Below are 27545 nucleotides of genomic sequence, written 5' to 3'. Positions count from 1 at the left end.
AAAATGTTTATAATGCCTGCTGGTGGTAAATACTAATTAAATGATTTTATCAAGTGAAATTCGTGTTAAAGTTCATTCTTTCTCTATATTCGGTTTTCATGTAATCATCATAAATGCAGTATGTCCTCTTGTATTCAAATGTGAAAAATCTCATTCTACCATCACAGCTATGCCTGTGAGTATTTTTGTGAAAACCTAACAAGTTTCAGTCATATTTTGATCTCAGACATATTGAAATATTTGTTGTATTGTTATACTCGTTTATCTAAGAGTAGACCTGCTTTTTTGTAACTATCATGTTAATTATGTAATTTGTGCAGTGTCAATTAAAAGGGCATGGAATAAAAGAAAAGTTGAGAGGAATGTAAATCCTTCCTGGCATTAGAGCTAGTGGTCATAGTTGTGTGTCATGTCAACTCAGTCCATTTGATTAGTTGAAAACTGTTATAAATATTATTAAGAAATATAATTAAATTTAAACTACCTTAAATTAGCCTAGTTATTCACAGATGTGATCAAAGATAGCAAGGAAAAGAAAACATTTTTTCATAGATACCTTTTATTACGCAGAAGCTAGTTCCATAGTTTGTGGTAACTTAAATTCCTGAATTGGCACTCAGAAATTTCCTCAGTGACGAGAAGTAATTTTACTATTACTTGCAGTGAAATCAAGACATGCGTTTATTTGTAATAGAACAATTTTTACAAAAACAATTTTCGACATTGATGGATGTTTCATGAAATAAATGTCCCTGTTTTTTTTTTCAAAAAAGAAATCTTGTTTTGTTGTGAATCAACAGCCACAAAAAAAAGTGATATTTGTATGTCTATTATGAACTCCTACTCTTGCTTATAGTGCAGTTTATGTTTTTTGACCCCATCGTGCATGACATATCAAGGAAGAATTATACTTGATAAATTCACTAGGTTTATGCTCAACTCCTATTTTTTATAGGCATTTTTGTTCCCCTCACCATGACACTGGTAGGACTTGGAGTTTTACTTTGTCCATCCAACTGTCTGTACATCTTACCTTGGTTAGTGTATTAAAAGTAGAGTCCAGCTGCAACCTGCACAGACCCAGATCTGCTGTTCATAACACACTGGCAGACCAAGGCCTGTTCCCATTGTTAGGGGTAATCAGTAGAACAAACAGCATAGACCCTGATCTGCTAGTGCAGTATTTAGCAAACCAGTCTCTTGTTTGCAGCTGGATTCAACTTGTAAAGTTTTGTATTTAAGAAATTTCAAATACTGGCAGGACATTTGTGTCTTATGAACACATTTCTGGTTACAGCAGATCTCTTATTATTTCAGGGATGATCTAGACTATGGACTTAATGCTGAGGTGGTGTATTCTATGGCAGGTGGGAATGGATCAGCATTTTTCCTGGTGGATTCTGTCACAGGTGGGTGCAGTTGCTAATTATTTGTTTGAAATTGTTTTAGGGTGGCGCTCTACAGTTTCGTATTTTGCATAGGGTTAGGATTTTAAAGAAAAAGAATTTCCCCGGCTTTCCTCACTGGTTATACTGGCTATTTAAAAAGACCTTGTATATCTTAGGTATAATTCAAAGAACCTTTAATTCCCTTTATTTTGGTGTCTGATTGATGGGTGTACTATGGGTTATAGAGTATACAGCTTGGCCTTACTTCAGATGTGCACCTTTCAAAAAAGTGCTAGCTCCACTTGGTCATTTTCACTTCCTGAACTTCAGAGGTAAATTGTATAAAAAAGAGCTGATAACTTTTTTTACATTTTATATATTTGGTAATTCATTCATTGCACTTTCAGAAGCTGGTATTTTCTAGTCTGGCAAAATTCATTTTCCCTGTTTTAATAGCTGCTATGTATAGTGTACTTTAGACTAATTCAGGCTGATTTTGTAACACAAGGGAGCAGTCATTTTAGTTAGCAGTGTGCTTAAATCATGTAAAATTTCCAAAAGTACAATATCCAAAAGAAATATCATCCACATTACATTAATGTAGCATAGAGGTATGCCAACATTCTCACCATTGTGCAATGTTTTAAATGCGAACTACTTCACCTTACATACGTCACTCTTTCAAAAGTACATATTAACTGGTGAGCACCCCCTAGGGGTACCTGACAATATAGATATTAAGAATTATGTGAATGCCCTTAATAACCAGTGATATTATATAAATTATACATTTCTGATAGTGTGACAGTGCGTAGTGTTGCCTAGAGAAATTACATCGTCACATGTGGCTGTTGGTAAAGTGTCAGATGTGGTTATTGGTACATTGTTAGACGTGAGTATTGGTTCAGTTTTAAGTGTGGCTGTTGGTACATTGTCAAATGTGACTATTGGTACATTGTTAGACGTGAGTATTGGTTCAGTTTTAAGTGTGGCTGTTGGTACATTGTCAAATGTGACTATTGGTACATTGTCAAATGTGACTATTGGTTCAGTTTTAAGTGTGGATGTTGATGGTGTCAGATGTGGCAATTGGTACATTGTCAAATGTGACTATTGGTACATTGTCAAATGTGACTGTTGGTTCAGTTTTAAGTGTGGATGTTGATGGTGTCAGATGTGGCAATTGGTACATTGTCAAATGTGACTATTGGTTCAGTTTTAAGTGTGGCTGTTGGTACATTGTCAAATGTGACTATTGGTACATTGTCAAATGTGACTTGGTACATTGTCAAATGTGACTGTTGGTTCAGTGTCAAAGCTGATTAGTTGTACAACGTGAAATATGGCTATTGGTACTGACACATTAGGTGTTTTTTGGGGCATTACAGTTCTTGATACACTGTATTTTTATGCTTATTTTCGCGCTGATGAGAAGAAAATTTGTTTGCAAACATTGTTCTTCTGCTGAGAACTCGTACCACCTCAGAAACTAGAGTGAAGAGCTGGCAGAACATGCCGAATGTGATGTCGTTTTTGTTGTTCTGAGATTACTTCAAAGTGTTAGCATGTTTTCTGCTGTGAACATTCAAGAACATCCATGGATGTGTCCTCAGTGTTGGGGCAAAAATCCTTCAACAGGTTCCCCAAATGGCCACTGTTACCCATAGTTGTAGATTCAGTATATAAAAATAAGTTATCAGTGATGACTGTCCAGTTCTTATAAACCCTGTAAATTTACACAAAGCATTATTAAAATGGTACAGATAGAAGAATACTATCTTAAATGAAGTTACGGCTTCATCAATTTTGTGCCTTGCCTGCATCAGCAGATAGCATGAAATCTGTATCACTTTTCCAGCAGTAGCAGTGTTTTCAGTGCAGTCTTCAGTGTTAGGATCCTACATGGCAGTGTCTTCAGTGTTTGCATTCTCAATAGTAGCAGCAATCATCAGTGATAGAATTATGTCTGTTCAGAATTTGGAGTCTCTGTGATGGGTGTCTTCAGTGATAGGATTCTGTCTATTCAGAATTTGGAGTCTGTGATGTCTTTAGTGTTAGGATTGTGTCTGTTCAGAATTTGGAGTCTGTGATGTCTTTAGTGTTAGGATTATGTCTATTCAGAATTTGGAGTCTGTGTGATGGTTTTTTTTCAGTGGTAGGATTATGTCTATTCAGAAGTTGTAGTCTGTGATGGGTGTTTCAGTGATAGGAATCTGTCTATTCAAAATTTGTAGTCTGTGTGATATCTTTAGTGAGAGGTTCTGTCTATTCAGAATTTGAAGTCGGTGTGATGGGAGTCTTCAGTGTTAGGATTTTGTCTATTCAGAATTTGGGGTTTGTGTGATGGGTTTCAGTGATAGGATTATGTCAATTCAGAATTTGGAGTTTGTGTGATGGGTATCTTCAATGTTAGGATTATGTCTGTTTAGAATTTGGAGTTTGTGTGATGGGTGTCTTCAGTGATATGATTCTGTCTGTTCAGAATTTGGAGTCTGTGTGATGGGTATCTTCAATGTTAGGATTATGTCTATTCAGAATTTGGAGTCTGTATGATGGGTGTCTTCAGTGATAGGATTCTGTCTTTTGAGAATTTGGGTTTTGTTTGATGGGTGTCTTCAGTGTTGTTAGGATTCTGTCTATTCAGAATTTGGAGTCTGTGTGATGGGTATCTTCAATGTTAGGATTATGTCTATTCAGAATTTGGAGTCTGTATGATGGGTGTCTTCAGTGATAGGATTCTGTCTATTCAGAATTTGGGGTTTGTTTGATGGGTGTCTTCAGTGTTAGGATTATGTCTATTGAGAATTTGGGGTTTGTTTGATGGGTGTCTTTAGTGTTAGGATTATGTCTGTTGAGAATTTGGGGTTTGTTTGATGGGTGTCTTCAGTGTTAGGATTATGTCTGTTGAGAATTTGTAATCTATGATGGGTGTTCAGCATTTTTGCTAGTCATATCAGGAGGGTTATGTCATAGTGTTTTTCCCATTTTTAAACAAGAATCTTTGGTAAAATCATTGGATATTTCTAACAGTTCTGTGAACTTGTTACTGATTTTCACTGATTTCATTGTTACTAAAAACAACAAATAATTAAAGACTGAAGAAAAACAAGGTCCACCTTTTAAGAAAATATCCAGAAACCATCTACTGACAAAAGCAATATTTTTTTAAATATTGTGTATATTCATTTATAAGATGAATCCAATTGCAAACTGCACGGACCCAGATCTGTTGTTACCTAATATGATGGCATATCAGGGTCTGTGCAGTTTGTCGAGATTAATCTTTACAACAAACTACATAATATTCTGATATGCTGGCACACTGTGTGATGTGATCAGGGTACATGTTGTTTGCATTTGCAATATACTTATAATATGTGTACTTCTTTATTGCAGGCTCTTGGAAGGAGAAATTTTCTTCTCGTGTTGCTGCAAAATATTTAAAGTGTCATAATATCATGACTACTTTGATTCTGAATAGGTTTAGGAAAGTGTTGGAGAGTATAGCGTAGTTCAGGGGTTGGCAACCTACAGCACGTGTGCCACAAGATGGCACGTCAATAGGTTTTATGTGACACTCCACTTTGCAGCCAAAAATCTCGATTTTAACTGTTACTCTCTTATTGGTGGCATGCATTTGTTCACTTTGTAATTAATCCTGAAAAAGTGGCATGCTATGTAAAATGGGTTACTGACCCCTGGCCTAGTTTGTCTAACCCCATTTCAAATATAAGATAATCCCATTTCAAATACATGATAATCCTGATCATAGAGAAAGAGACTGGGATGAGATTATACGGCTTTAAATAACCGGTGTCATTGGTAATGTCATATTAATGCAATAGAGGACAATTCTAATTCTCTGTCAGTGCCAGATAATTTTTAATATTCTCACACTGCAAAATCTTTCTTTTCAGGAACTGTGTCTGTTGCAGCACCCTTGACAAACCAAGAAGGAAATGACCTGAGTATCATCATCAAAGCTACAGACAAAGGATTACCACCCCAGCAGTCCACTGCTACTGTCAGATTAGTGATCACTGGTGTCAATAATTATGCCCCCATATTTGAACAGTCTATTACAGAAAAAACTGTTGGGGAGGATATTTCTGTCGGAACAACAATTGTAACTTTTAGTGCTACCGATAAGGACGTGGGCCTGAATGGAGAAGTGATGTATAGTATTGCTAACGGTGATCCTGGTGGACTCTTCAATATTGGGAAAGATAATGGAATATTGAAAATTAATAAAAGCTTGGATTATGAAAAAAGTAAGGAACACAGACTGAACATAACTGCTAGAGATAAAGCATTCTTTTACAAGGAAGCCTCGGTCATATTTACGATTAGGTTAATAGATGTAAATGATAACATTCCTGTATTTGCAAAGAGTCGTTATAATGTGTACGTAGAGGAAAATATTACTTCAGGATCATCAGTGTTCCAGGCCATTGCCTATGATGCAGATGCTGGCGACAATGCTATAATTCGATACTCGATCAGTGCAAGTCCGATGTTCGACATCAACATTCAGACTGGATGGATTACGACTCTTGGAGGTCTTGATTATGAAACAACCCAAAATTACACAATCACTATTTTTTCAGCTAATCCAGGAAGTAATCAGAAAAATAGCATGGAGCTTATAATATATGTGACAGGTGTCAACGAGTTTTTTCCAAAATTCATTCAGTCCATATACGACTTTACCATTACGGAAAATGCTGCACAGAACACTCCAGTTGGAATACCTTTACATGCAACAGATGGTGATCTAGGTGAAGATGGAATAGTTTACTATTATCTTGTTGGTTCAAGCAATCTAAAGGGATTCAAAATTAACCATACTTCTGGTCAAATCAGTGTTGCAGGTCCACTGGATTACGAGTCGTCAATGCCAAAAAGGATAACTCTTGAAGCTCTAGCTAAAAACTTTGGAAGTATCAGAGGTAATGATACTGACACATGTCTTGTCCAGATTTCACTGAATGATACAAATGACCCACCCACTTTCTCTCAGAGTATCTATCAGGCACGGATCAAAGAAAACTCCAAAGCCAGCGTAAGCATAATTACAGTGGTAGCAGCAGATTATGACTACAAGCCAGAGGATCGAAAATTTTCTTATATAATCCTGGCTGGGAATGCAGGAAATTTGTTTGAGATAAATCCACAGTCAGGACTAATCCAGACAACTGGTCAAGGAGAGTTAGACAGGGAGAAATTGGCAATGTACAATGTAACTGTGGGGGCAGTCGATACAGGACAGCCACCGGAAACAGGTTGGGACATATTTTTTTTTGACTGTCATCCTCATTTTTTTCAGTTGTCATTTATTCAAAGCACTGTTATTATTTCACTGATATAGATATTCTAGATTCTTTTGAATTTTAATCCGATTATTTATTTATATTAATGCTAGTGGAAAGCATGTAAAAATACTATCAAGGTGTTTTGAAGTATGACCCTGCGGTTTTGGGGTTTGGATATTTGTTTAATTTGGAAATCTTGCTTTTTATCTGACGTATAAAGAAATAACCATCATAATAGCTACAACACTCTTTTGATAGTATTAAAACTTAAGATTTCTTACCTTAAATGAAATACCCAAGTTACATTTCTAATGGATATTTTCTTGGCAGGTTCAGCAGTGGTGCAGATAATCCTTGAAGATGTCAATGACAACAGTCCTCAGTTTGTCCAGTTTGTGGCCTATGTGACAGAAAACCAGGTGGTAGGAACAACGGTGACAAGGTTGGCTCAGTTCACAACAGACCCAGATACAAGTACACCCCCTGAACTTGGGTTCTTGTACACGGAGGTGTTTGGAAACGTAATGGAATACAGCTATTTTGATATTCAACCTGATGGCCTTGTTGTTACACGGGCAGTAATAGATCGTGAAAAAAATCCATCTTTCTTAGTTCCCATCATTGTCTCTGACTCGGGCTCTCCAAGAATGTCGTCCACACTTACATTCATGGTCATTGTCAGGGATATTAATGACAATCCTCCCACAGCGAGACATTTGACATCCTTTGTCACGTTGTTGGATGGAAAACTCCCAACTGGAACAGTTGCCAACGTGAAACCCCAAGATCAAGATTTGACTGGCAGCTATGTATGCGATATTCAGACTGGAGACAAATCTGTGTTTAAAATCGCTCCAAATAGCTGCAATCTTTCTGTCATTTCCTTTCCCACCAGTTCATCCTATGTCCTCAGAATACAAGGTTCTGATGGTTTAGGCAGCGTTTCCTATGACACAGAAATAAAATTCATTTTTTTCAACAATGACACTTTAGGCAACACAATTGTCATTAGAATTGAAAATTCAACAGGAGAACAATTTATAGAGAAAAGCTATACCAAATTTATAAATTTTCTTAAAGGTCAATTCAGTCCATCAGAGACTGTAATTCTATATGGGCTCATGCCAGTGAATTTTGACCTACTGTTGTTTTTAGCAGTAAAGCAAACAAACCAAGAATATTATGGTCTGAACAGTTTGAATGTGAAAATAAGTGCTATTTCCAGCAGTATCCAGTCAGCAGCTGGGATTAAAATCAAAGTTGTCTCCTTCTCACCTTGTCTCACAAATCCATGTAACAATGGTGGAGAGTGCCTTAATGAGATAAATGCTGAAAGTGTAGTGGTTCTTGCGGATTCGTTGAACCAGTCACTCTCAAATCCAGTTCTTTCACTAATTTCATTTTGTAAATGCCTACCTCAGTTTACTGGACCTGTTTGTAGCACTCCCTCACCATCATGTGGCCAGGTTTTTTGCCAGAATGGAGCACAGTGTGTCATAAATTCGGATAGCAGTAAATATTGTCGTTGCACTGGAGGTTGGGAAGGTGTGAGCTGTAATAATGACATTGATGAGTGCTTACGGAATAACCCGTGCCAAAATGAGGCTGCATGTAAAAATCAGCTGGGATCTTACGAATGTGCATGCCAGGATGGCTTCTGGGGTAAAAATTGTGAAAATGGGTTCAACTATTGCCAGTCCAACCCATGCAACAATGGTACCTGTAAAAATATCATGGGCAATTTCACTTGCATCTGTCCGTACAACCAATGGGGTGACAGATGCCAGTATGCTAGTATTGGTTTTGAAGAGGGGTCTTACATGGAATTCCCAAAGTTGATGGAACTAAACAATGAAATCGATGTAGTGTTTGCAACCATTAGGAAATATTCATTACTCCTGTACAATCCATCATCAGTTGAAGGCTCAACGGAATTCCTGGCTTTGGAAATAGTAAATGGATTTGTTCGTTTTTCCTTTGCACTTGGATATGAAGAGCCAACTAGACTCACCATTCCAATTGACGTCACCACAGGAAGTTGGTTCAGGGTGAGAGTGGACAGGAACAGAAGTGTGAGTAATCAGATTGTTTTTCAGAAAATGTTTTTCAAAGATTGTTTTGTTTAAAGTTGTTTATCCTTTCAGGTCCCTTCAGGGACATGGTATCTATGATTCTGTCCATCACACTTTCTTTAAAGCCATTTAAGGTTAAGGTGAGTGATCTGTAAAGGCAAGTGCCATAAACCATTCAGCCACTCAGTGCCATAGAATACTCATCCATTCAGTGCCATAGACCACTAGGCCACCCAGTGCCATATACCACTTGGCCACTCAGTGCCATAGACCACTTGGCCACAACCTGGTGTATAGTTCCAAGTAAAATTCTTACCCATCTTCTATACCCAACTAGGTGTATGGTACCAAATAGAATTATGACCAAGCTAAATGTGTGGTCCCAAATAGAATTCTTACCCAGCTTCTATGTTCAACTAGATATATGGTCCCAAATAGAATTCTTACCCAACTGCAAACAGAATAGTAAAGATGTTATTGTGATCCCAAAGTTTTATGACAACTTTTGTTATGATATAATTGCAGTAATATCAAGGTGGTTATAATATTTCTATACAGTATGCACTGAAGACATTCACCTTGCCAAAGTCAAGGTTACAACTCGGGGAAAATTTCATTTGTCTGGTTTTTTTCTCTCACTTTTTGATCAAATAATTTTGAAATATCATTTAGCTTTAGTTTTATATATTTGAGGTCAGTTTATTGTGATGCATCTGATATTCTTTTTGGGTCGGTGAAAAAATATCAGTAATTTCATTCCATCCAGATAAAAAAAACAGACTTGTCTACTAGTCATTTGGCAATAAAATATCAATAATTTCATTCGATCCAGATAAAAAAACAGACTTGTCTACTAGTCATTTGGCAATAAAATATCAATAATTTCATTCCATCCAGATAAAAAAACAGACTTGTCTACTAGTCATTTGGCAAATAAATATCAATAATTTCATTCCATCCAGATAAAAAAACAGACTTGTCTGCTGGTCATTTGGCAAAAAAATATAATGTAAACAAAAATTTAAAAAAGAAAAATTCCAGAAATTGATAAGTGCATCTAATGAAGCTGGTTTAGCCCCGTACAGTACATAAAGCACATAATACATTACATATAATAATCAATATAAACTATATGATGTTTAAATTAAAAACAAAATATTAAAAAAAATTATTTATATATATATATATATATATATATATATATATATATATATATATATATATATATATATATATATCATGTTTTTTAAAAAAAATTATCCTAATTTTAAAGCCAGTGTAATAGGAAACACACCAGTGGGGGTGGGGGAGCAGCCTTAAGATATTGACCGGAGATGTTTTCTCATTTAAAATTATTTTTATGATTCACCAGCTGGTACATATACATTTATGTTGATACTTTTTATTGTTGGTAAAACCTACACGTTTATAAATTTTTTCATGATAACATGTATGTATGTATGAAAAGTTTTCTACCATTGCATTGATGAGTTCTGACAATAATCATACCAGGGTCCCCGAGTGGTCTAAAGCGCTCTTCATTACAGATCACTGCCATCTCTCCTCTGTCTGTGTGGCTTTGAGTCTCGGATTTGGCTAATGTGGGTATGTGAGAAAGCTTGCCAGTAGCTTCTCGTGGGTCGGTGGTTCTTTCCAGGGTTTTCTCGAGTTCTTCCTCCACCATTAATACTGGCTGCCATGTATAGCCTATCGTGTGCTGAAAAATGGCGTTAAACCCTACAACAAGAACAACAACAGCAATAATCATGCCAGTATAAATTGTTTCCCACATGTATGTTTGGTGACCAAATACGGTCAATTGACTCTTTTTCATGGAGTCCCAATTTAGGAAGATTTGGCTGTTGATACAAGTCTCAAATTAAAACTTATAGCCAGAAATTATCCTGCTGTGGAAACAATATGATTTCTTCCCTTGGGCACTAATTCTTTTGCCATTGTAAATGCCATTTTTTTAAAAACCATAAATATAGCAAAACCACAAAAATCATATAACTTACAAATGTTAATGAATCCACAGTCTGCAGAATTATTTATGATGGTAATGTTTGCAAGCTTTTGTATGCTTTTTACAAAAAAAAATTCAAGTGTAAAAATTTACATGGAAAACATATATTATTATTTTCTTGGTGCTTGTATAATTACAGGAAAAAAAGCAATTTATCATTTTCTAGGTATCTGTATTTGCACGATTTCAATAAAGAATAGCTCCCTGTACAAAAATTAAATGACAGAAATTAAATATATTTTTGTTATAAATTGATGTTGCGGAAAGAAGGTAGTATTTCTAGACAAAGTTTCAATGCTATAGACCTATCTTTTGGGACAATGAAAAGAAATCATGTATGGAATCTTAGTTTTAAAAAATCCTCCCCAGTTGTTAAGATGTCCCATTCAAAACACTGGAGATTTAATCTTGGATAGAGAAGATAAAGTTTGTTATTAAGTTAAGGACATGTAAAACATTCCTTGTGGTTTTGTGTATCACCTTGCAACCCTATCTCTGTTTCTAGGGACAGGCCAGTGCATACTTGAGGAAAGGCTTGTTCCTTGACAGTGTCACATTCTAAATTAGCCCCAAATTATTTTTGACCCACCCCCTTACAGAAAACTCTGTGGTGTCCAGATAATTAGCTAGCAGTATGTGGAACATTTACAAAGCAGAGTACATCATTTACTAATAGAGTTGTTTTTGAACTATTTCTGACCCCCACTATCAGCAGGTGTAAGGGTTTTATTTGTTCTTTTTCTTTGTTCCCTTACACAGAAAGCACTTGCTGTGGGATCATGCAGAATTGCAAAATCACTTACCTGGTAGAAAACTAGAGACATGTATGCCACATACAGCAGCCAAACTCTTGCCCCCCCCCCCCTTCCCCTTGTCCTTTATAGAATCTTAAAATAGACTCAGGCTCGGTGGCTAACATTATGTTTCTTGGCAAGGGACTTGCCTTTCATTACCTGATTACTAAATAGTCATTCAGGTGCTGATATGTAATTAAACACAGATCAATCAGCCAATTAGTGATGTCCAAGTTAACCATAGTTATTCAAGTCTTTAAGCTCGGAAATTTCTAGGAAATAAATTCTTGGTAGTGGATTAAGCAATGATGGCTGATGGCAGATTAAAATTTCATTGACAGATTTTTTGGTCAAATGCTGCAAATTTTAAACCCAGAATGAATCTCTGAGTAACATCTATATCAGGCAAGTGCAACTTCTTCCAAGGCTTGGACCGGACAAGTTATTTTTGAAGCCCACACCCATTGATGTCAATGAGTTGATAAAACCAGGTTGTGGACAATACTTTGCGTGTGTCTGATCTGTATATCTTGATTTAGTGTAACTTGTGTCTACAGCTGGTCAGTATTCTTAAATGGTTTTTGAGAAAGAAACTCGAAGTCACAAACCTTTTTGAAGTCAGTAATTTCTAAAATAATTTTAATTAGAATGAAGTGATGGATCAGATATGTTAAGTTAGCTCCCACATTTACGCAAAGTATCGTATTTTATAGGGGTTGTATAAGCTAGAGCTCAAGTTTGGTGCTAAGAATATTTTGGAAATGTTGGGCCTGGTATTTTAAGAGCTTTTGGGAACTTTTTATTATTTCTTTAATTCGTTAGCAAAATAACTTTTTTAAAAATGTCTTTCCTTTCTTAGATTAGCAAAATCCGTGTCAGTACCTGCCCTACAAATCAAGCCAACTGCGATGACTGTCAGGTGGGAAGTTCTTGTTACGCAGAGGGATTACAGAGTTCAGATGAGTAAGTAAAATAACAATAGTTACGAAGTGAAACTTGCCTACGAAAAATCAGGAATAACAGAACTTTCTCCTTTATGGACAGGTGTCCTTAATGTAGATATAAAAAATTAACATGAATATAAATGAAGTAACCCATGTTATCCTGTATAAGCATGTGCCCCATATACAGAGGTTTCTGCTATGGCAGGTTTCACTAATTATGATGAGTTGCATGATGATTATTCAAAATAATGAACGATGGGATGGAATTAATCATTCAGTTATGATTTTTGGTCATTGATTTTAAATAAAGTTTTCATTTTTGGAATATATTGTATTTAGTGCTTTAAGTTCAGTGTTTTCATTGTTTTGCAGCCCAGCACATTATTAGAGCTGTATTACACCATGCACGTACACTCTGTCGGTAATTAGTTAACGTTCACCAAGAAATGTAACAAAAATGACATTATCGATAGAAATTATATGGTACATACAGTGTCCTTACTTATATCTCTGATCCAACTGCAAACTGCATTGACCCAGATATGCTGTCGCATAATTAGCAGGCAGATCTGGGTCTATGTAGTTTGTTTGGACTAATCAGTAGAAAAAATAACATAGACCTGAATCTGCTGGTGCATTATGCAACATTAGATTAGGATCAGTGCAGCTGGACTAAATGTATGATGGAAAATATCACCAGCTGGACTAAATATATGATGGAAAATATCACCAGCTGGACTAAATATATGATGGAAAATATCACCAGCTGGACTAAATATATGATGGAAAATATCACCAGCTGGACTAAATATATGATGGAAAATATCACCAGCTGGACTAAATATATGATGGAAAACATCACCAGCTGGACTAAATATATGATGGAAAATATCACCAGCTGGACTAAATATATGATGGAAAACATCACCAGCTGGACTAAATATATGTATAATGGAAAAATATCACCAGCTGGACTAAATGTATGATGGAAAATATCACCAGCTGGACTAAATATATGATGGAAAATATCACCAGCTGGACTAAATATATAATAATGGAAAATATCACCAGCTGGACTAAATATATGATGGAAAATATCACCAGCTGGACTAAATATATGATGGCTAAATATATGATGGAAAATATCATCAGCTGGACTAAATATGTGATGGAAAATATCACCAGCTGGACTAAATGTATGATAATGGAAAATATCACCAGCTGGACTAAATATATGATGGAAAATATCACCATCTGGACTAAATATATGATGGAAAATATCACCATCTGATTAAAATCGATGGTTGATCAGTTCTGCTGAACCAACTATCATTCTTTCAATTTAAACCAATTCCCAACACTAGTGATCACAACAAGAACAACAACCATAATAATAATAGTAATAATGATGATAGTTGGAAGTCATTGATAAAGTGGTGCTAATTTCTTCCATCAACATTTAAAATTACTTGTGTAGTTCAATAATGTCATAGGAACTGGCATGTTGTCATGGCTAATTTTCTAGTCTTCATATTGGGCATTTACTGTTCGTATCTCCTCAAATATTTTGGGTCAATATTTGACAAAGATAACTGAGAAATCTTGAATGTGGGCTGTAGTTTGGGTTACAGAAATGGACAGACAATCAGACTAAAGTGGGTTTTGTAACTTTATTGGGAAGATCAGTTTCTATTGAGGTGTTTTTAATTATCAGATTGATAATATTCAGAATTGAATGTTTAATGTTCTTTTGATGATTTTTGTTAAGCAGATAATGGACAAGTTGGACAGTTTGCAATATTTTGGTAAGCAAATAAAGGACAAGTTGGACAGTTTTTTTTATTGTGATATTTTGGTAAGCAAATAAAGGACAAGGTAGACAGTTTCTTTGCTTGTGATATTTTGGTAAGCAAATAAAGGACAAGTTGGACAGTTTTTTTGATTGCGATATTTTGGTAGCAAATAAAGGACAAGTTGGACAGTTTCTTTGAATGCGATATTTTGGTAAGCAAATAAAGGACAAGGTAGACAGTTTCTTTGATTGCAAGATTTTGGTAAGCAAATAAAGGACAAGGTAGACAGTTTTTTTATTGCAATATTTTGGTAAGCAAATAAAGAACAAGGTGGAGAGTTTCTTTGATTGCGATATTTTGGTAAGCAAATAAAGGACAAGGTAGACAGTTTTTTTTATTGCGATATTTTGATAAGCAAATAAAGAACAAGGTGGAGAGTTTCTTTAATTGTGATATTTTGGTAAGCAAATAAAGGACAAGGTGGAGAGTTTCTTTGATTGCGATATTTTGGTAAGCAAATAAAGAACAAGGTGGACAGTTTTTTTATTAAAACCATTCATATTTTCAGTATTACACCTCATATAAAACCATTCATATTTTCAGTATCACACCTCATATAAAACCATTCATATTTTCAGTATTACACCTCATATAAAACCATTCATATTTTCAGTAGTTCACCTTGCATAAAACCATTCATATTTTCAGTAGTACACCTTGCATAATTTTTTATATATTTTTAGTTATACACCTCATATAAAACCATTCATATTTTCAGTATTACACTTTGCATAAAACCATTTATATTTTTAGTTATACACCTGACATAAAACCATTCATATTTTCAGTATTACACCTCATATAAAACCATTCATATTTTCAGTATTACACCTCATATAAAACCATTCATATTTTCAGTATTACACCTCATATTAAACCGTTCATATTTTCAGCAGTTCACCTTGCATAAAACTGTTGATATTTTCAGTAGTACACCTCGCATAATTTTTTATATATTTTTAGTTATACATCCTATATGTAATCATTGTGTTCGTTTTAGGATACCAATGAACATAACGAGAATGTTCCAGTTTATTAATCCTCAGATTATTCTGCATCCAGATGGTAGGTTCGTGTTTTAAGTATGACCCCTTCCCATGAGGGAGTGAAATGTTGTAATCCTTGATGCAGCATTTACTGCTAACAAACAAACTGGAGGATTTATTAGGCATGTAGCTTATGGAGATAGAGATATGCAAACAGTACGTTTACATTTATAATATTTTACCTGTTGAAACTATTGGGTTCATGTTTTCTAAAGTCTTTTTAAAATTTGATTTTTAAATAAATCTTCATATTGCAAGCCGTTTGATAAAATTATGCATTATTTCTAATATAGTTAATTCATATTTTTTAAAAACTGCATCATTATGCAAATTCAAAGCTTTCAGATGTATATACAGCATTTTTAATAGCAAATAGAGAAATTGTAGATAAAAATCAGCTTTTACAGCTTTTGCAGTTAGGGTTTATCAGCAATAAAATACATGGCTAAACATGGCATTTTTAAAAAATAAAATACATGCCACTTAAATGAATAAGTTGACACTTGGTAGATAAAGACATAAGGAGCTATGGTAGCTCACTTGGTACAGTGTTAGACTTCACTTGGTACAGTGTTAGACTTCACTTGGTACAGTGTTAGACTTCACTTGGTGCAGTATTAGACTTCACTTGGTACAGTGTTAGAATTCAGTTGGTGCAGTGTTAGACTACACTTGGTGCAATGTTAGACTTCACTTGGTGCAGTGTTAGACTTCACTTGGTGCAATGTTAGACTTCACTTGGTACAGTGTTAGACTTCACTTGGTACAGTGTTAGACTTCAGTTGGTGCAGTGTTGGACTTGAAATCCAAGAATCATATTTTCCATATCTGCCTAGGCAACCCTAGGACAGCTGTCTTAATAGTATCCTTGAGCAAGACTGGTCCAGTGTTGGACATGAAATCCAAGGATCATGTTTTTTATACCTGCCTAGGCAACCTTGGACAGCTGTCTTATTTTTGTATCCTTGGGCAAGACTGGTGCAGCATTGGACTTGAATTCAAAGGATCGTGTTTTTTATACCCACCTAGGCAACCCTAGGACAGCTTCCATACTGTATCCTTGGGCAAGACTGGTGCAATGTTAGACTTGAAATCCAAGGATTGTGTTTTTCATACCTGCCTAGGCAAACCAAGGACAGCTTCCATACTGTATCCTTGGGCAAGACTGGTGTAGTGTTGGACTTGAAATCCAAGGATTGTGTTTTTCATACCCGCCTAGGTAAACCAAAGACAGCTGCCTTACTGTATCCTTGGGCAAGGAGCTTAGTTTCTACTTACTGAGTATGATAGCTGTAGACATTATTCCAATTTTGATGATTTCAGAACAGACTACTCGGATTTTCTTTGGATCTGAAGGGAATTACTTACACAAATATATCAGATAACATGCAGTCACTTTTATTTCTAGGGATCAAACATAGTTCAGATACACAATTGCCCAAAGGACCAAGTAAAAATGAACGCATAGTAAATTCTAGCCTTATCACCCTTTTATGAATAAGTAGGAAGAGGAGTGACTGTTTATCAAGTTTTCATAGTTGGTACCAGCATGAATTATGCAAGACTTATTGATATGGCTGCTATTCCTATCAAAAAAGACATTCATGGAAACTTTATTTTGTGTTGACCCCGACACTGTGCGGGGGTTTTCAAGGTTCAGAGAGTTAAGGCAGTTGTAATAATGTAAATAAGTGCGGTATATAAAGAATGGAAGTTGGGATTTTCTGGGCTATAGTAATATTTTTTTTTTTTTACTACAGCATGATTTAATTTTAAGTACCGTATAAACTCATCTATGAGACCACTTCAGATCTGCCATTGCATAATGTGCTGGCAGATCTGGGTCTGTGCAGTTTGATAGGAGTAAACAGCTGATAGTTTGATAGGAGCAGAACTAACAGCGTAGACCCGGGTACTGTCTGCATAGTTAGATGAATGATGGAATATCATGAGTTCAGTATGTAATGTATCCATAGTGATGCCCCTATAGGTCAAGGTCCTTACAAGATAAAATTTAATTCTTTGACTTGTATCTTATTCAGTGTAAATTTGGAACCACTGAAAATAATGTAGTTTAATGAAACTAAGCCCAATTTATATATCATGACAGGATGGTGTGTCATGTACTATACTCTTGCCTGCTGCCTTGAGGTGAAGGTCAGAGCAGAGGAAATCATAATTCTGACTAGTATCCTTGTCCAGAGAAAAACTTATGAACTACCTTACACATTTTATGAAATTTTAACCATTCAGCTAGTTGTGTATCATGGCTAGACGGTGTGCAACATAATATCGTCATGCATCCAACCAATAGGTCAAGGTCCTGGCAAGGGAAAATAAAAACAATTAGTGACTCCTATCGATATACTGTACAGGTATTAACTTTCGAACTAATGGAGGAATTGTAATGATTGTTTACCCAGTTGTTTATCTTGATACATTATGTATTCATGACCATAATCCAGTCTCAAGGTCAAGTAACAGCAAGGGTTAATATGTGTCTGAAGCCTGTTTCTTTTTGCAGCTGTTATTTTTTTAAAAACCAATACAGGTTTATAACAAAACTTGACCAAAGTTCTCACATTAGCATGCAATAGTCAAGTTCTTGGGTAAATACTCAGTCTTCAGTAGTGAATGGTCAGGATAAAGGCATAATTAATTAACTTTTAATGGAGTGAGAAAATCTGAATTTCTCTTTTCATGTTTATTGAACAGAAGGACTGGACACATAAAAACAAGTAAAAATTAGCAGAATATATGTATTAAAGAAACAGCCATAGTTCATGCATTTAAAAAGTTAGGTCCCTTTTAAATATATCTTGAGATTAACATGAATTCTTAAGTGAATGTTCAAAAATGTGCTATTCTTGTATTTTTCAAGAGAGAGTAAAAGAAATATTTCTCTTCAGAATTCTTGACTTATTATTCAGCAACTCTCTTAAGGTCCTGCATGTCGTATATACTTGCTTATAGTCGAGTCCAACTGCAAACTGCACAGGCTCAGACCTGCCATCCCATAATGTGCCAGCAGATCTAGGTCTGTGCAGTTTGTTAGGAGTAATCAGTAGAACACACAATATAGACCCTGATCTACAGGTGCATTATGCTATGACAGATCAGGATATTTTTTTTAGCAGTCTGACTTGACTTGTAAGCCAGTATAGTTGGTAAATGACTATTCAAATCAGATGTTAAATTTATGGAGTAATTTATATACTTAATAAAAGTAAAAGAACCATAATGTTTTCAGGAGTGTTCAAAGTAGTTTATTTATGATGTACATAAAGCAAATAGGCTGCTTCTTCAAGAGATCTGGATTGGCAAGTGGTATAATTTTAAAACAATAGTCGTAGTTACCAATCCCATAGGTAAATCCTACTTTGTCAGCAAAGTAAACTAATAATTCTTTTACCAGAAGACAATTTTGTAAAGAGGTAACTTTCAGTAAAGTGGATAGTTGGTGATTCATCACTGTACTGTAAAATCTTTGATAATGCAATGATCAATCTTTCATGTTCCCAGCATCACTCAAATGACTTTCTCCACCTTACTTTTAAATCATTCATTGTCTGACATTATCAGTGACTTGAAATGCCTGTAAGCTCAGCAAAAAGGTGGGTACCACAGGAGTTTTCAAATTTATACAGTATTTGCTTGGATTATCACCATGTTTATGAAGTGTATACCATATTAATATTTATCCCTGTGTGATACCCATCATCTATACATCTACTTCTTTGTGACTGGATGGAATTTCACAGAACTTTGTATTGTTTTATTCCTGTGTTAACCGTCAGTGATGGGGTGTCCTTTGTTCCTGCCCCTTGGGGTCTCTGAGACGGGGATAGGGGTGTCCAGGTGGTTCCTGAACCTTGGGGTCCCTGAGTGGTTGGGTGTCCAATGACAGATGTACAAAATGTCTCTTTCAATAAAATTGCAAACTATTTCATGCTGTCATAGCAGAAAGAAGTATTATTTGTTTGACAGATTTTGCATTATGACCCTAGGATCACTGGTTTGGGGTGGGAGATGTTTGGGAGTTGGGTACTCTGGGCAGGGTATGCTTGGGAGTCCAGTGCTCTGGGTGGGAGATGTTTAGGAGTCAGGTACCCTGGGGAGTTTTGGAATTGGTCACAATGACTGGAGGATGTTTGGAGTATGCAGTAAAAAGAATGGTCATTGTCTTCACAAGCTATTGCAGTTGCTCAGGTACTAGATTTAAAATATGACATTTAGGGGACAAAATAAATCTGTAATTAAAATTATATTAAACATTTCCATAACATTTTTGCTTGCTTACAACTCGGGACCAACTGCAAGGAACATGCACCCTGGTCTGCTGATGTTGTTGTTGTTGTAGGGTTTAACGCCATTTTTAAGCACACAATAGGCTTATACATGGCGGCCAGTAATAATGGTGGAGGAAGAACCCGGGAAAACCCCAGAAAGAACCACAAACCCATGGGAAGCTACTGGCAAGCTTTCTCACATACCCACATTGGCTGAATCCGAGACTCGAACCCACACAGACAGAGGTGAGATGGCGGTGATCTGTAACGGAGAGAGCTTTAGACCACTTGGCTACTCTGGCTCCCCACCCCCACCCCCGTCTGCTAACGCATAATGAATCAGCAGGTCAGAGTCCATGTTGTTTATTCTACTCCTAACAAATGCATATAAAAACCAGATATACCAGTACATTATGTGACCACAGAAATGGGTATATAGAATTCAATCTGATTTATAAGTAATTATAGACATGCCGTTATAATGGCATTTATACCAAAAATATATTCAAACTGCCAATAGCATGTGAGTAGGAAGATTTTTTAAAAAAATTTAGACCTAAAATTTGCTTTTCTGCTGTTTTTCTGTTCTTAATTATCTGATCCTGAGAACATACTGTATATACTTGATTATAAAGTCAAGTCAAACTGCAAACAACAAAGATCCCGATATGCCGTAGCATAATGCACCTGCAGGTCAGTGTCATTATTGTTTGTTCTACTGATTGCTCCTACACAGACCCAGATCTGGGTCTGTGCAGTTTGTAGTTGGACTCGTCATGTAATATAATGCTAAATCTGGTTAGTATAAGTAAATACAGAAAATAGGCAGATCATTTGTACTGCGATATAAGTAAATACAGAAAATATGCAGATCATTGTACTGTGATACATATTGTTAAAGATAGTAAATAATCCATTATAAAATCTTCTGAATTAAAAATAAGTGTACATGTTTGCTGATTCAGGTATTAAAGTTTTTGTGCTTAGTGGATTGACTTTAAGAGCAATTACCAATTAAAGTAAGCACATGCTGAAAAAAAGTAGTTCAGGAAAGCTATTGAATTCTGTTTGGGCTGTAACCTGTATTCATTTGTTTCCTCACCCGAGTACACACACTGTCAACAGCGTCACCAGGCAAGCTCAGATTGTTTCTGTAGGCTTTTGAATAGAATAGGGCTGAAATCTGAAGCAAGCAAGGACGTAATGACCCCATTTGTATTGTGTTCATGTGGATGTGTACCTGGGTAAATAAAAGAATAACCTGTGTAATAAAAATTAATTTGCTTCGTCAGGCATTAAACATGTCTTCTTAATCTTATTAAAGCACACATGATCTACCTCTGTCATGAAGTATGAACTTCACCATGGTTTGTACAACTTTGCACAATTCTTGAATTTGAGGGGGATGCCATGTAAACCTTTTAAAAAATTTAAAGATGGTTTTATCCTTGGAAGTCCTTCAATTTTTTGAAAAATTCTCTGAATTTATTTCCTTAACTCCATAAATTTATTAGAGGAAATACAAAAGGAATATTAAAACTTAGTGAAGTGTATCACTTCTAAATTCTGAATTTTGGTTATTCACATATTTTCCCCCCAAAAGGAATAAATAAATTAAATTGGGTGGAATAAATGCAGCATGACATGGGTAGTTGCCAGCTGGAATAGCATGGAATCGCTGTTTATGGCATGCTAATTTGCTAATGCCTTTTCTTCTGTTTAACTTTTTGTACCAGTGTATGTACTGATAAACAAAGCAGTAGATTTATATAGGTAGTTTACTCATTAAGACAAAATACATTTTTTTGTTGTTGAGTCCTTGGAAAGCAACTCCCTCAGGGACTGTGTGAAAAAAGTTCAAATGAATGTGAAGGGAGGGGTACAACCTATCTTGTACTAAATGAAAATTAAATGGCACAAAAAATTCTAAATTATTGTTCCTCCAGCTTTAAAAGTACTTGGATTTTGGAGGAAAATCATGTTTATGTTTTTCGAATGTAATTTGCGAAATGACAAGTTCATACTGACTTGATTCAGGTGTTTCAAACTGTGCTTTTTTGTACATGGATTGAAATACATAGTTTAAATTTTTACATGAAAAACACAGAAAATTTGCTGTTGTTTCATAGTATAATTGCTTTTAAATGTATCATATACTGTGTTCAAGGTTCAAAATAAATGTATATCCTTGTCATTTAGTGTTTTCTCAAAAAATGTACGTGGTTATTTTTGTTGTTGTTGAGGTATTCTGTTCAGATTCATCAAGAAATATTCCGAAATGCACAAGATAAATGTAATGCATAAGTTGCAATTGCAGCAATGACATCACAACGAGGTGGACCTTAGATTTGCCCATCCTGTACTAACTTTTTAGCCCATTAATACAACATTCGCAGAGCAAATTATGTATGGTAGGCACATATGTATATGTAGAATCCCTCATTAAATTGTTGATACCTTTATATTACCTCATTCAATTTTTCAAGTTACTGGGTTTAAACAAAAGATGAGTTGTTAGCATCATTATGAAGAAACCACTTTCAAAATAAATGAAATTTGATTTACATATTTATATTAACTGGTAGACTTGTCAAAATAAGTGAAATTTGATATGCATATTTATATAAATTGGCAGATGTGTCAAATAAACGAAATTTGACTATGCATACTTTTACAAATTGGTAGACTTGTCAAAATAAATCAGATTTGATATGCATATTTATATGAATTGTAGACCTGTCAAATAAATCAAATTTGATATATGAATTTGTAGATGACAATAAAGTTTGGTATTGTGTCTTAATTTTGAGCAAGTTTTCCAGTTTATTTACTTTTTTTAGGCTGTCTTACTTTTGCTGTAGTGCAGGCTTCTGTATTTGACAAACAATTACTGATCTCAGTATGATCTTTTTCCTTTTTTTCTAGAAAACTTGATCTGGGGACCCAGACTCTGACAGTTGGTGGAATAAAAAACATCACAATGTTGTCACACTTGGGACAAATTTCAACCCATGACTTTGTTGGGTGTATTCGGAACTTCTACATAAATGGTCTAGACAAAATGAACCAGGAAGCCATTAGCAAAAGTGGAATTAAAAATGTCTGTCCTCGCAGCCAATCCACAAGTTTATGTGATAGAGTTCAATGCAAAAACGAGGGAATCTGCATAGATGAGTGGAGTGCTTCGAGATGCAAGTGCCCAGCAAAATATACAGGAACACAGTGTGAGGAGAAAGTGGAGCCTTTTGGGTTTGCACAAGGAGGATATATTTTAATAAAACCCAAAGAGTCATATCGCCGTGATCAGCTTTTGGGCATCCCATCGAGAAAGAAGCGATCAACAGTTAATGAGAGCAGTGCATTTATACGATTTAGAAAGACTAGTGGAAAGGGTGTATTGTTGTTCACTGCTACTTCAGTCGCTTACACTGTTCTAACTGTAAGTATTCCGAGTGCTTCTATGTATTTTATCCATGTAGCTTTATGTACTATGACGATACAGTGGTATGAGTTGTGTAGTAAAAGAGCAATACCTTGGTACAGTATACAGTGTGTACTTTGATGACACAGGGGTGGAGATGGAGGGGTGAGGTAGTAAAACGAATTACCTTGGTACAGTATACAGTGTGTACTGTGATGACACGGGTGGAGATGGAGGGATGAGGTAGTAAAATGCATTACCTTGGTACAGTATACAATGACCTGTCATCATGGGAAGGATCATAAAGAGAGGGGCCACTGTCATAATAACATATCAGACTTTGTAAATAACAGCCAGAAATTAAACATGTCAACATTTGTAAATGACAGCCAGAAATAATACATGTCAGACTTTGTAAATGACAACCAGAAATGAAACATGTCAGACTTTGTAATTGGCAATCAGAAATGAAAACATTGTTTTTGCAAGTTGCAAGTACTGCTACAAAAATGTTTGTAACCAGATCTTTAAAAGATATAGAAAGAATACAAACTTTGCAGCCAATATGAAAAATCCATTCCAGAACTCAATCTACTTTCCTGTTACTCATGTGTACATGTAGTGCTTATTTTTACAGTATTCATATTGTGTTCAGTTTACAAAATTTAATAACTGCAAGTTTTTTCTGATTTAAAAATGTTGAGAGTAGAAGTCACAGTTCCATGCAATCCATTAACCATGAAACCATTATATAAAGAACAGGCAAGGGACATGGCAGAATATACAGACAGGTGTCCTTTGTATGGAGAGTTCTGACTATTAAAGTGGCATAAAGTTGTCAGTAAAAATGAAAATCCAAGTCACCAACAGTTTTTAAATTAAAATTATGCAAAATTCATTTAAGCTTATGTAATGGTTATTATGACGATGTGTTTTAAATGAAGAAATTTCCGTTTGGTGAAAAACAAAATACAAAAAAACAGATTTTGTTGTATGATCTCAAAGGAATAAGCAAATGAAAAGCCCAATTCTTTAAAATGTTTTAATGAAACTGAAGTATTGTGTGGAGATAATGTCATCTGTCATTACCTGATATGTTAGTAAACATAGGATCCAGTGATTGAATAATTTTGATGGACTTGATAGAAACTCATCAAAAATTTACGTCTTGCACATTTCACATTTACTTTCTTGACTGCCTGACTGACATTAAATGTATATTACTGTGTATTAAATTGTTAACTTTCATAACTAATATATCACTTTGGTTTCTGTTACAAATCAGAAACAGTCACGTTATTTCTCTGAATATCCTTATTTTAGCTCTTATATTGATGTGTACTTGCGTGTTTTGTTGCTTGGGGACTCTTTTGCATGATTGACATTATTTTTTACTTTTTTACTGCATTAATTTTGTGCATGCATAGTTTTCTTAGGAAATATATCAAAATACCAACAAATATTTCTAAAATTAGAACTAGTTATTTTATTTTAGAAAGTATAATGGGTTGACATGTAGACTGCTAGGTGTAGGAAAAATGGACAAAGGGAGAGAACTCTTTCAAGAAAAATTCTAAACCTAATATTACCTTGATTAGTAAGTACATCGTTAATGTACCAGTATATTATATAGAGAAATGTTGATTTCTTTGTTTTCAATAGATGCAAGGGGAAACAATGAACTTTACAGTGAGCCAGTATGGAAGCTTCAAGTCCGTAACACTGGATGACATTTCTGATGGAGTCTGGCATAATGTAACAGTGATTATTACAGGTATAGTTTTATTTCACTGTTGTATTTTTTGCTTTCTTTAAAAAAATCTTTATGAAGAGACATTCCCATATGGAATTACAAGAATTAATAAACTTGTTTAGTGTTTGGATTTTCAAGAAAATTTGTTAGAAATGTTTAAAAAGTTACACTTATTGAAATAAATTGGTCGAAAGCCCATTTTTATTAATTAATCCAAAGATTATCATGCTTAAATGATTTTGTTGGAATTTCAGAAGTTTATTTTATACCAAATAAAGCAATTCTAAAGCTACCAAGCTTGTGAGTAATAAATTTTAATACTGAAATAAAATTTCACAAGATTTTTTAGTTAAAAAAACACATTGCCATTACAACAAATGAAGCCATTGTTTGAAGAAGCTTAACTCATTCTTCTTGGTTTGTTGTTTTGGATTTAACACCATTTTTCAGCACATGATGGCTATACATGCCAGCCAGTATTACTAGTGGAGGAAGAACCTGGGAAAACCCAGGTAAGAAGCACAACCCAGGGGAAGCTACTGGCAAGCTTTCTAACGAAATTCATTATTGTCTCTCTACAGCTGACAGTATACAGATGAAACTTGATGACAGACAGCCCAAACTATTAACCAAGAGCACATTCCAATTTACCTCCCCTGATGTTGCAGAGTTGTCACTTGGTGGTCTTCAACAGTCAATCACTGTGGATGAAGAAACATTTAAAGGTAGTTTTCTGAAAGAAAAAATTACAATCCTAATTTTCATTGTATTTTGTTTGTTTTGTTTTTTTAAACTAGTGGTTCATATTTATGAAAATAAGAATAAATTTCAGTTGTTTTAGGCTTTGACCTCACTTGGTGACCTTGACCAGGCATTGAATGAAAAGACACTGAAAAGCAATGTGGGACATGAAACATTGTCAGTTTTCACACCTTGTTTGCTTAAGTTTTGATTGAAGCATTTCACTTGCATCTATTGCCTAAACCTCTTGATAGATTCCTGTCATTAAAATGATTTAACAATTCATTCTATGGCATGTTTGCTCACCCTTTTTCCTTTGGGGTCTATGTTACTATCATAAAAAATATGTATAGAGGATTTTGTTAAAGGATTCATTTTCTTGTTAATCTCCTTATCGATTTTCTTCATACTGGAGATGGACCATGACAAAGCACACCCACCCCTTTGACCTTGGGGTCAGGTAAAGGCACACATTTGACAACAGTCCTTTGATCATGGCCTTGACATCGATGTCTGGCCTTCTTGTCATTATGATTTGTTTGCTTGTTTGAAAAATATAAATATGATTTGTTAAATGGTCTTGACTTCAGCTTGTGGACTTCAGCTGTCATTATAGAAACAATAAATGGCAGTCTTCTGTTGACAATTCTATTTAAAATATTAAAAAAGAAAAAATATTTTAATTGTTAAATGGTCTTCACCAGGGTCTTATTTGCATTTCAAAAGATACCAATATTTGAAGAAAAAATAAATATTCCTAAGTTCTTGAGAACTTACATTGCACAGTTCAGTAATGTAAAGGTAAGGTAGGAGCCATGCTACCTTGTGAGCAATGTGATTACAGGCTTTTTGTTTTCTTTCTTTGGTGGGGGGTGGGTGAGCTGCTGCACAGTTTTAAATGTATCATGCAATGTATATCATGTCTTTTGCCATGTAGCATTTTTCTGGGTTCAAAAAAATTATACAGACATTTTGAATTTATGTCTTTTCATGTTGTAAATGGGGTGTGTGTGTGGATGACGCATTTTAAATAGTCTTTACAATGTTACAGTCCAGTGTCAAGTTATTCTGGTCTTGTGTTCACGTTGTTATTGTCTTGGTAAGGGGAGATGTGGATGCCACATTTTAATTAGTCTTTACAATGTTAAGGTCCAGTGTCAGTTTATTCTGGTCTTGTGTTCACGTTGTTATTGTCTTGTCTGAAGTTATTATTTTGTGTTAAAGTTGTTATGGTCATATGTTAGAATGGTTATGGTCTTGTGTTAAATTTATTATGGTTTTGTGTTCAGGTTATTATGGTCTTGTGCTGATGTTGTTAGGGTCCTGTGTTTTTAAGGTCCAGTTGCAGATGTTGTTAGGACTCTTTGTGTTCAGGTTGTTAGGGTCTTGTACAGATGTTGTTAGGGTCCTGTGTTCAAGTTGTTAGGGTTTTGTGCAGATATTGTTAGGGTCTGGGTCTTGTGCTAATGTTGTTAGGGTCCTGTGTTTAGATTTTTCAAAGTCATAGATTCTGCACCAATCACTGCATTTATTTCAGCTGAAGTTTTGTCACAGTATTAATATGTGTCTGATGTTCATGAATTTGACATCTCACATGCACCATTGTAATATCATACAAGTGAAACTTATCACTTGTCCGAGAGACTGTTTCATGGATCACATGTTGGAGAGACTTCACTTATCTTTGATGCTGTTTTATGGATCAAACTTGAGAGACTGTTCTTTGGATCACTCATTCTTGAGACCATGTCTCCTGGCTCACTTGTTTGTGAGACTGTTTCATGGACTGTATTCTACAGATCACTTGTTTTTAGGTGTTCTTAGTTCTTTCTTATATCATATGTTTGATAATTGGTCCACCATTAAAACAGATTTTACACTTAACAGCAAGCATACTTTTAACTTG

At 35.1% G+C, this 27545-nt stretch overlaps 1 protein-coding gene across 1 annotated transcript in view; it reads left to right on the top strand.

The window, feature by feature from the left end:
- The window catches only part of LOC149798271 (cadherin-related tumor suppressor-like), a 204720-nt gene that overhangs the window by 170092 nt on the left and 7083 nt on the right, over nucleotides 1-27545 (top strand). Inside the window, exons 12-18 of the mRNA XM_089963405.1 lie at nucleotides 1318-1409; nucleotides 5306-6670; nucleotides 7031-8772; nucleotides 12452-12555; nucleotides 22650-23163; nucleotides 24808-24919; nucleotides 25480-25623. Of these exons, the coding sequence (XP_089819531.1) occupies nucleotides 1318-1409; nucleotides 5306-6670; nucleotides 7031-8772; nucleotides 12452-12555; nucleotides 22650-23163; nucleotides 24808-24919; nucleotides 25480-25623 (4073 nt within the window). The remainder of the gene's footprint in view (nucleotides 1-1317; nucleotides 1410-5305; nucleotides 6671-7030; nucleotides 8773-12451; nucleotides 12556-22649; nucleotides 23164-24807; nucleotides 24920-25479; nucleotides 25624-27545) is intronic.

Source organism: Sinohyriopsis cumingii, chromosome 6 (assembly GCF_028554795.1).
Source record: "Sinohyriopsis cumingii isolate HCF-2022 chromosome 6, ASM2855479v2, whole genome shotgun sequence".
In the NCBI taxonomy this organism is placed as follows: domain Eukaryota; kingdom Metazoa; phylum Mollusca; class Bivalvia; order Unionida; family Unionidae; genus Sinohyriopsis; species Sinohyriopsis cumingii.
The sequence above is the reverse complement of the archived record's forward strand: the minus strand, read 5'-3'. Positions and strand labels throughout refer to the sequence as shown.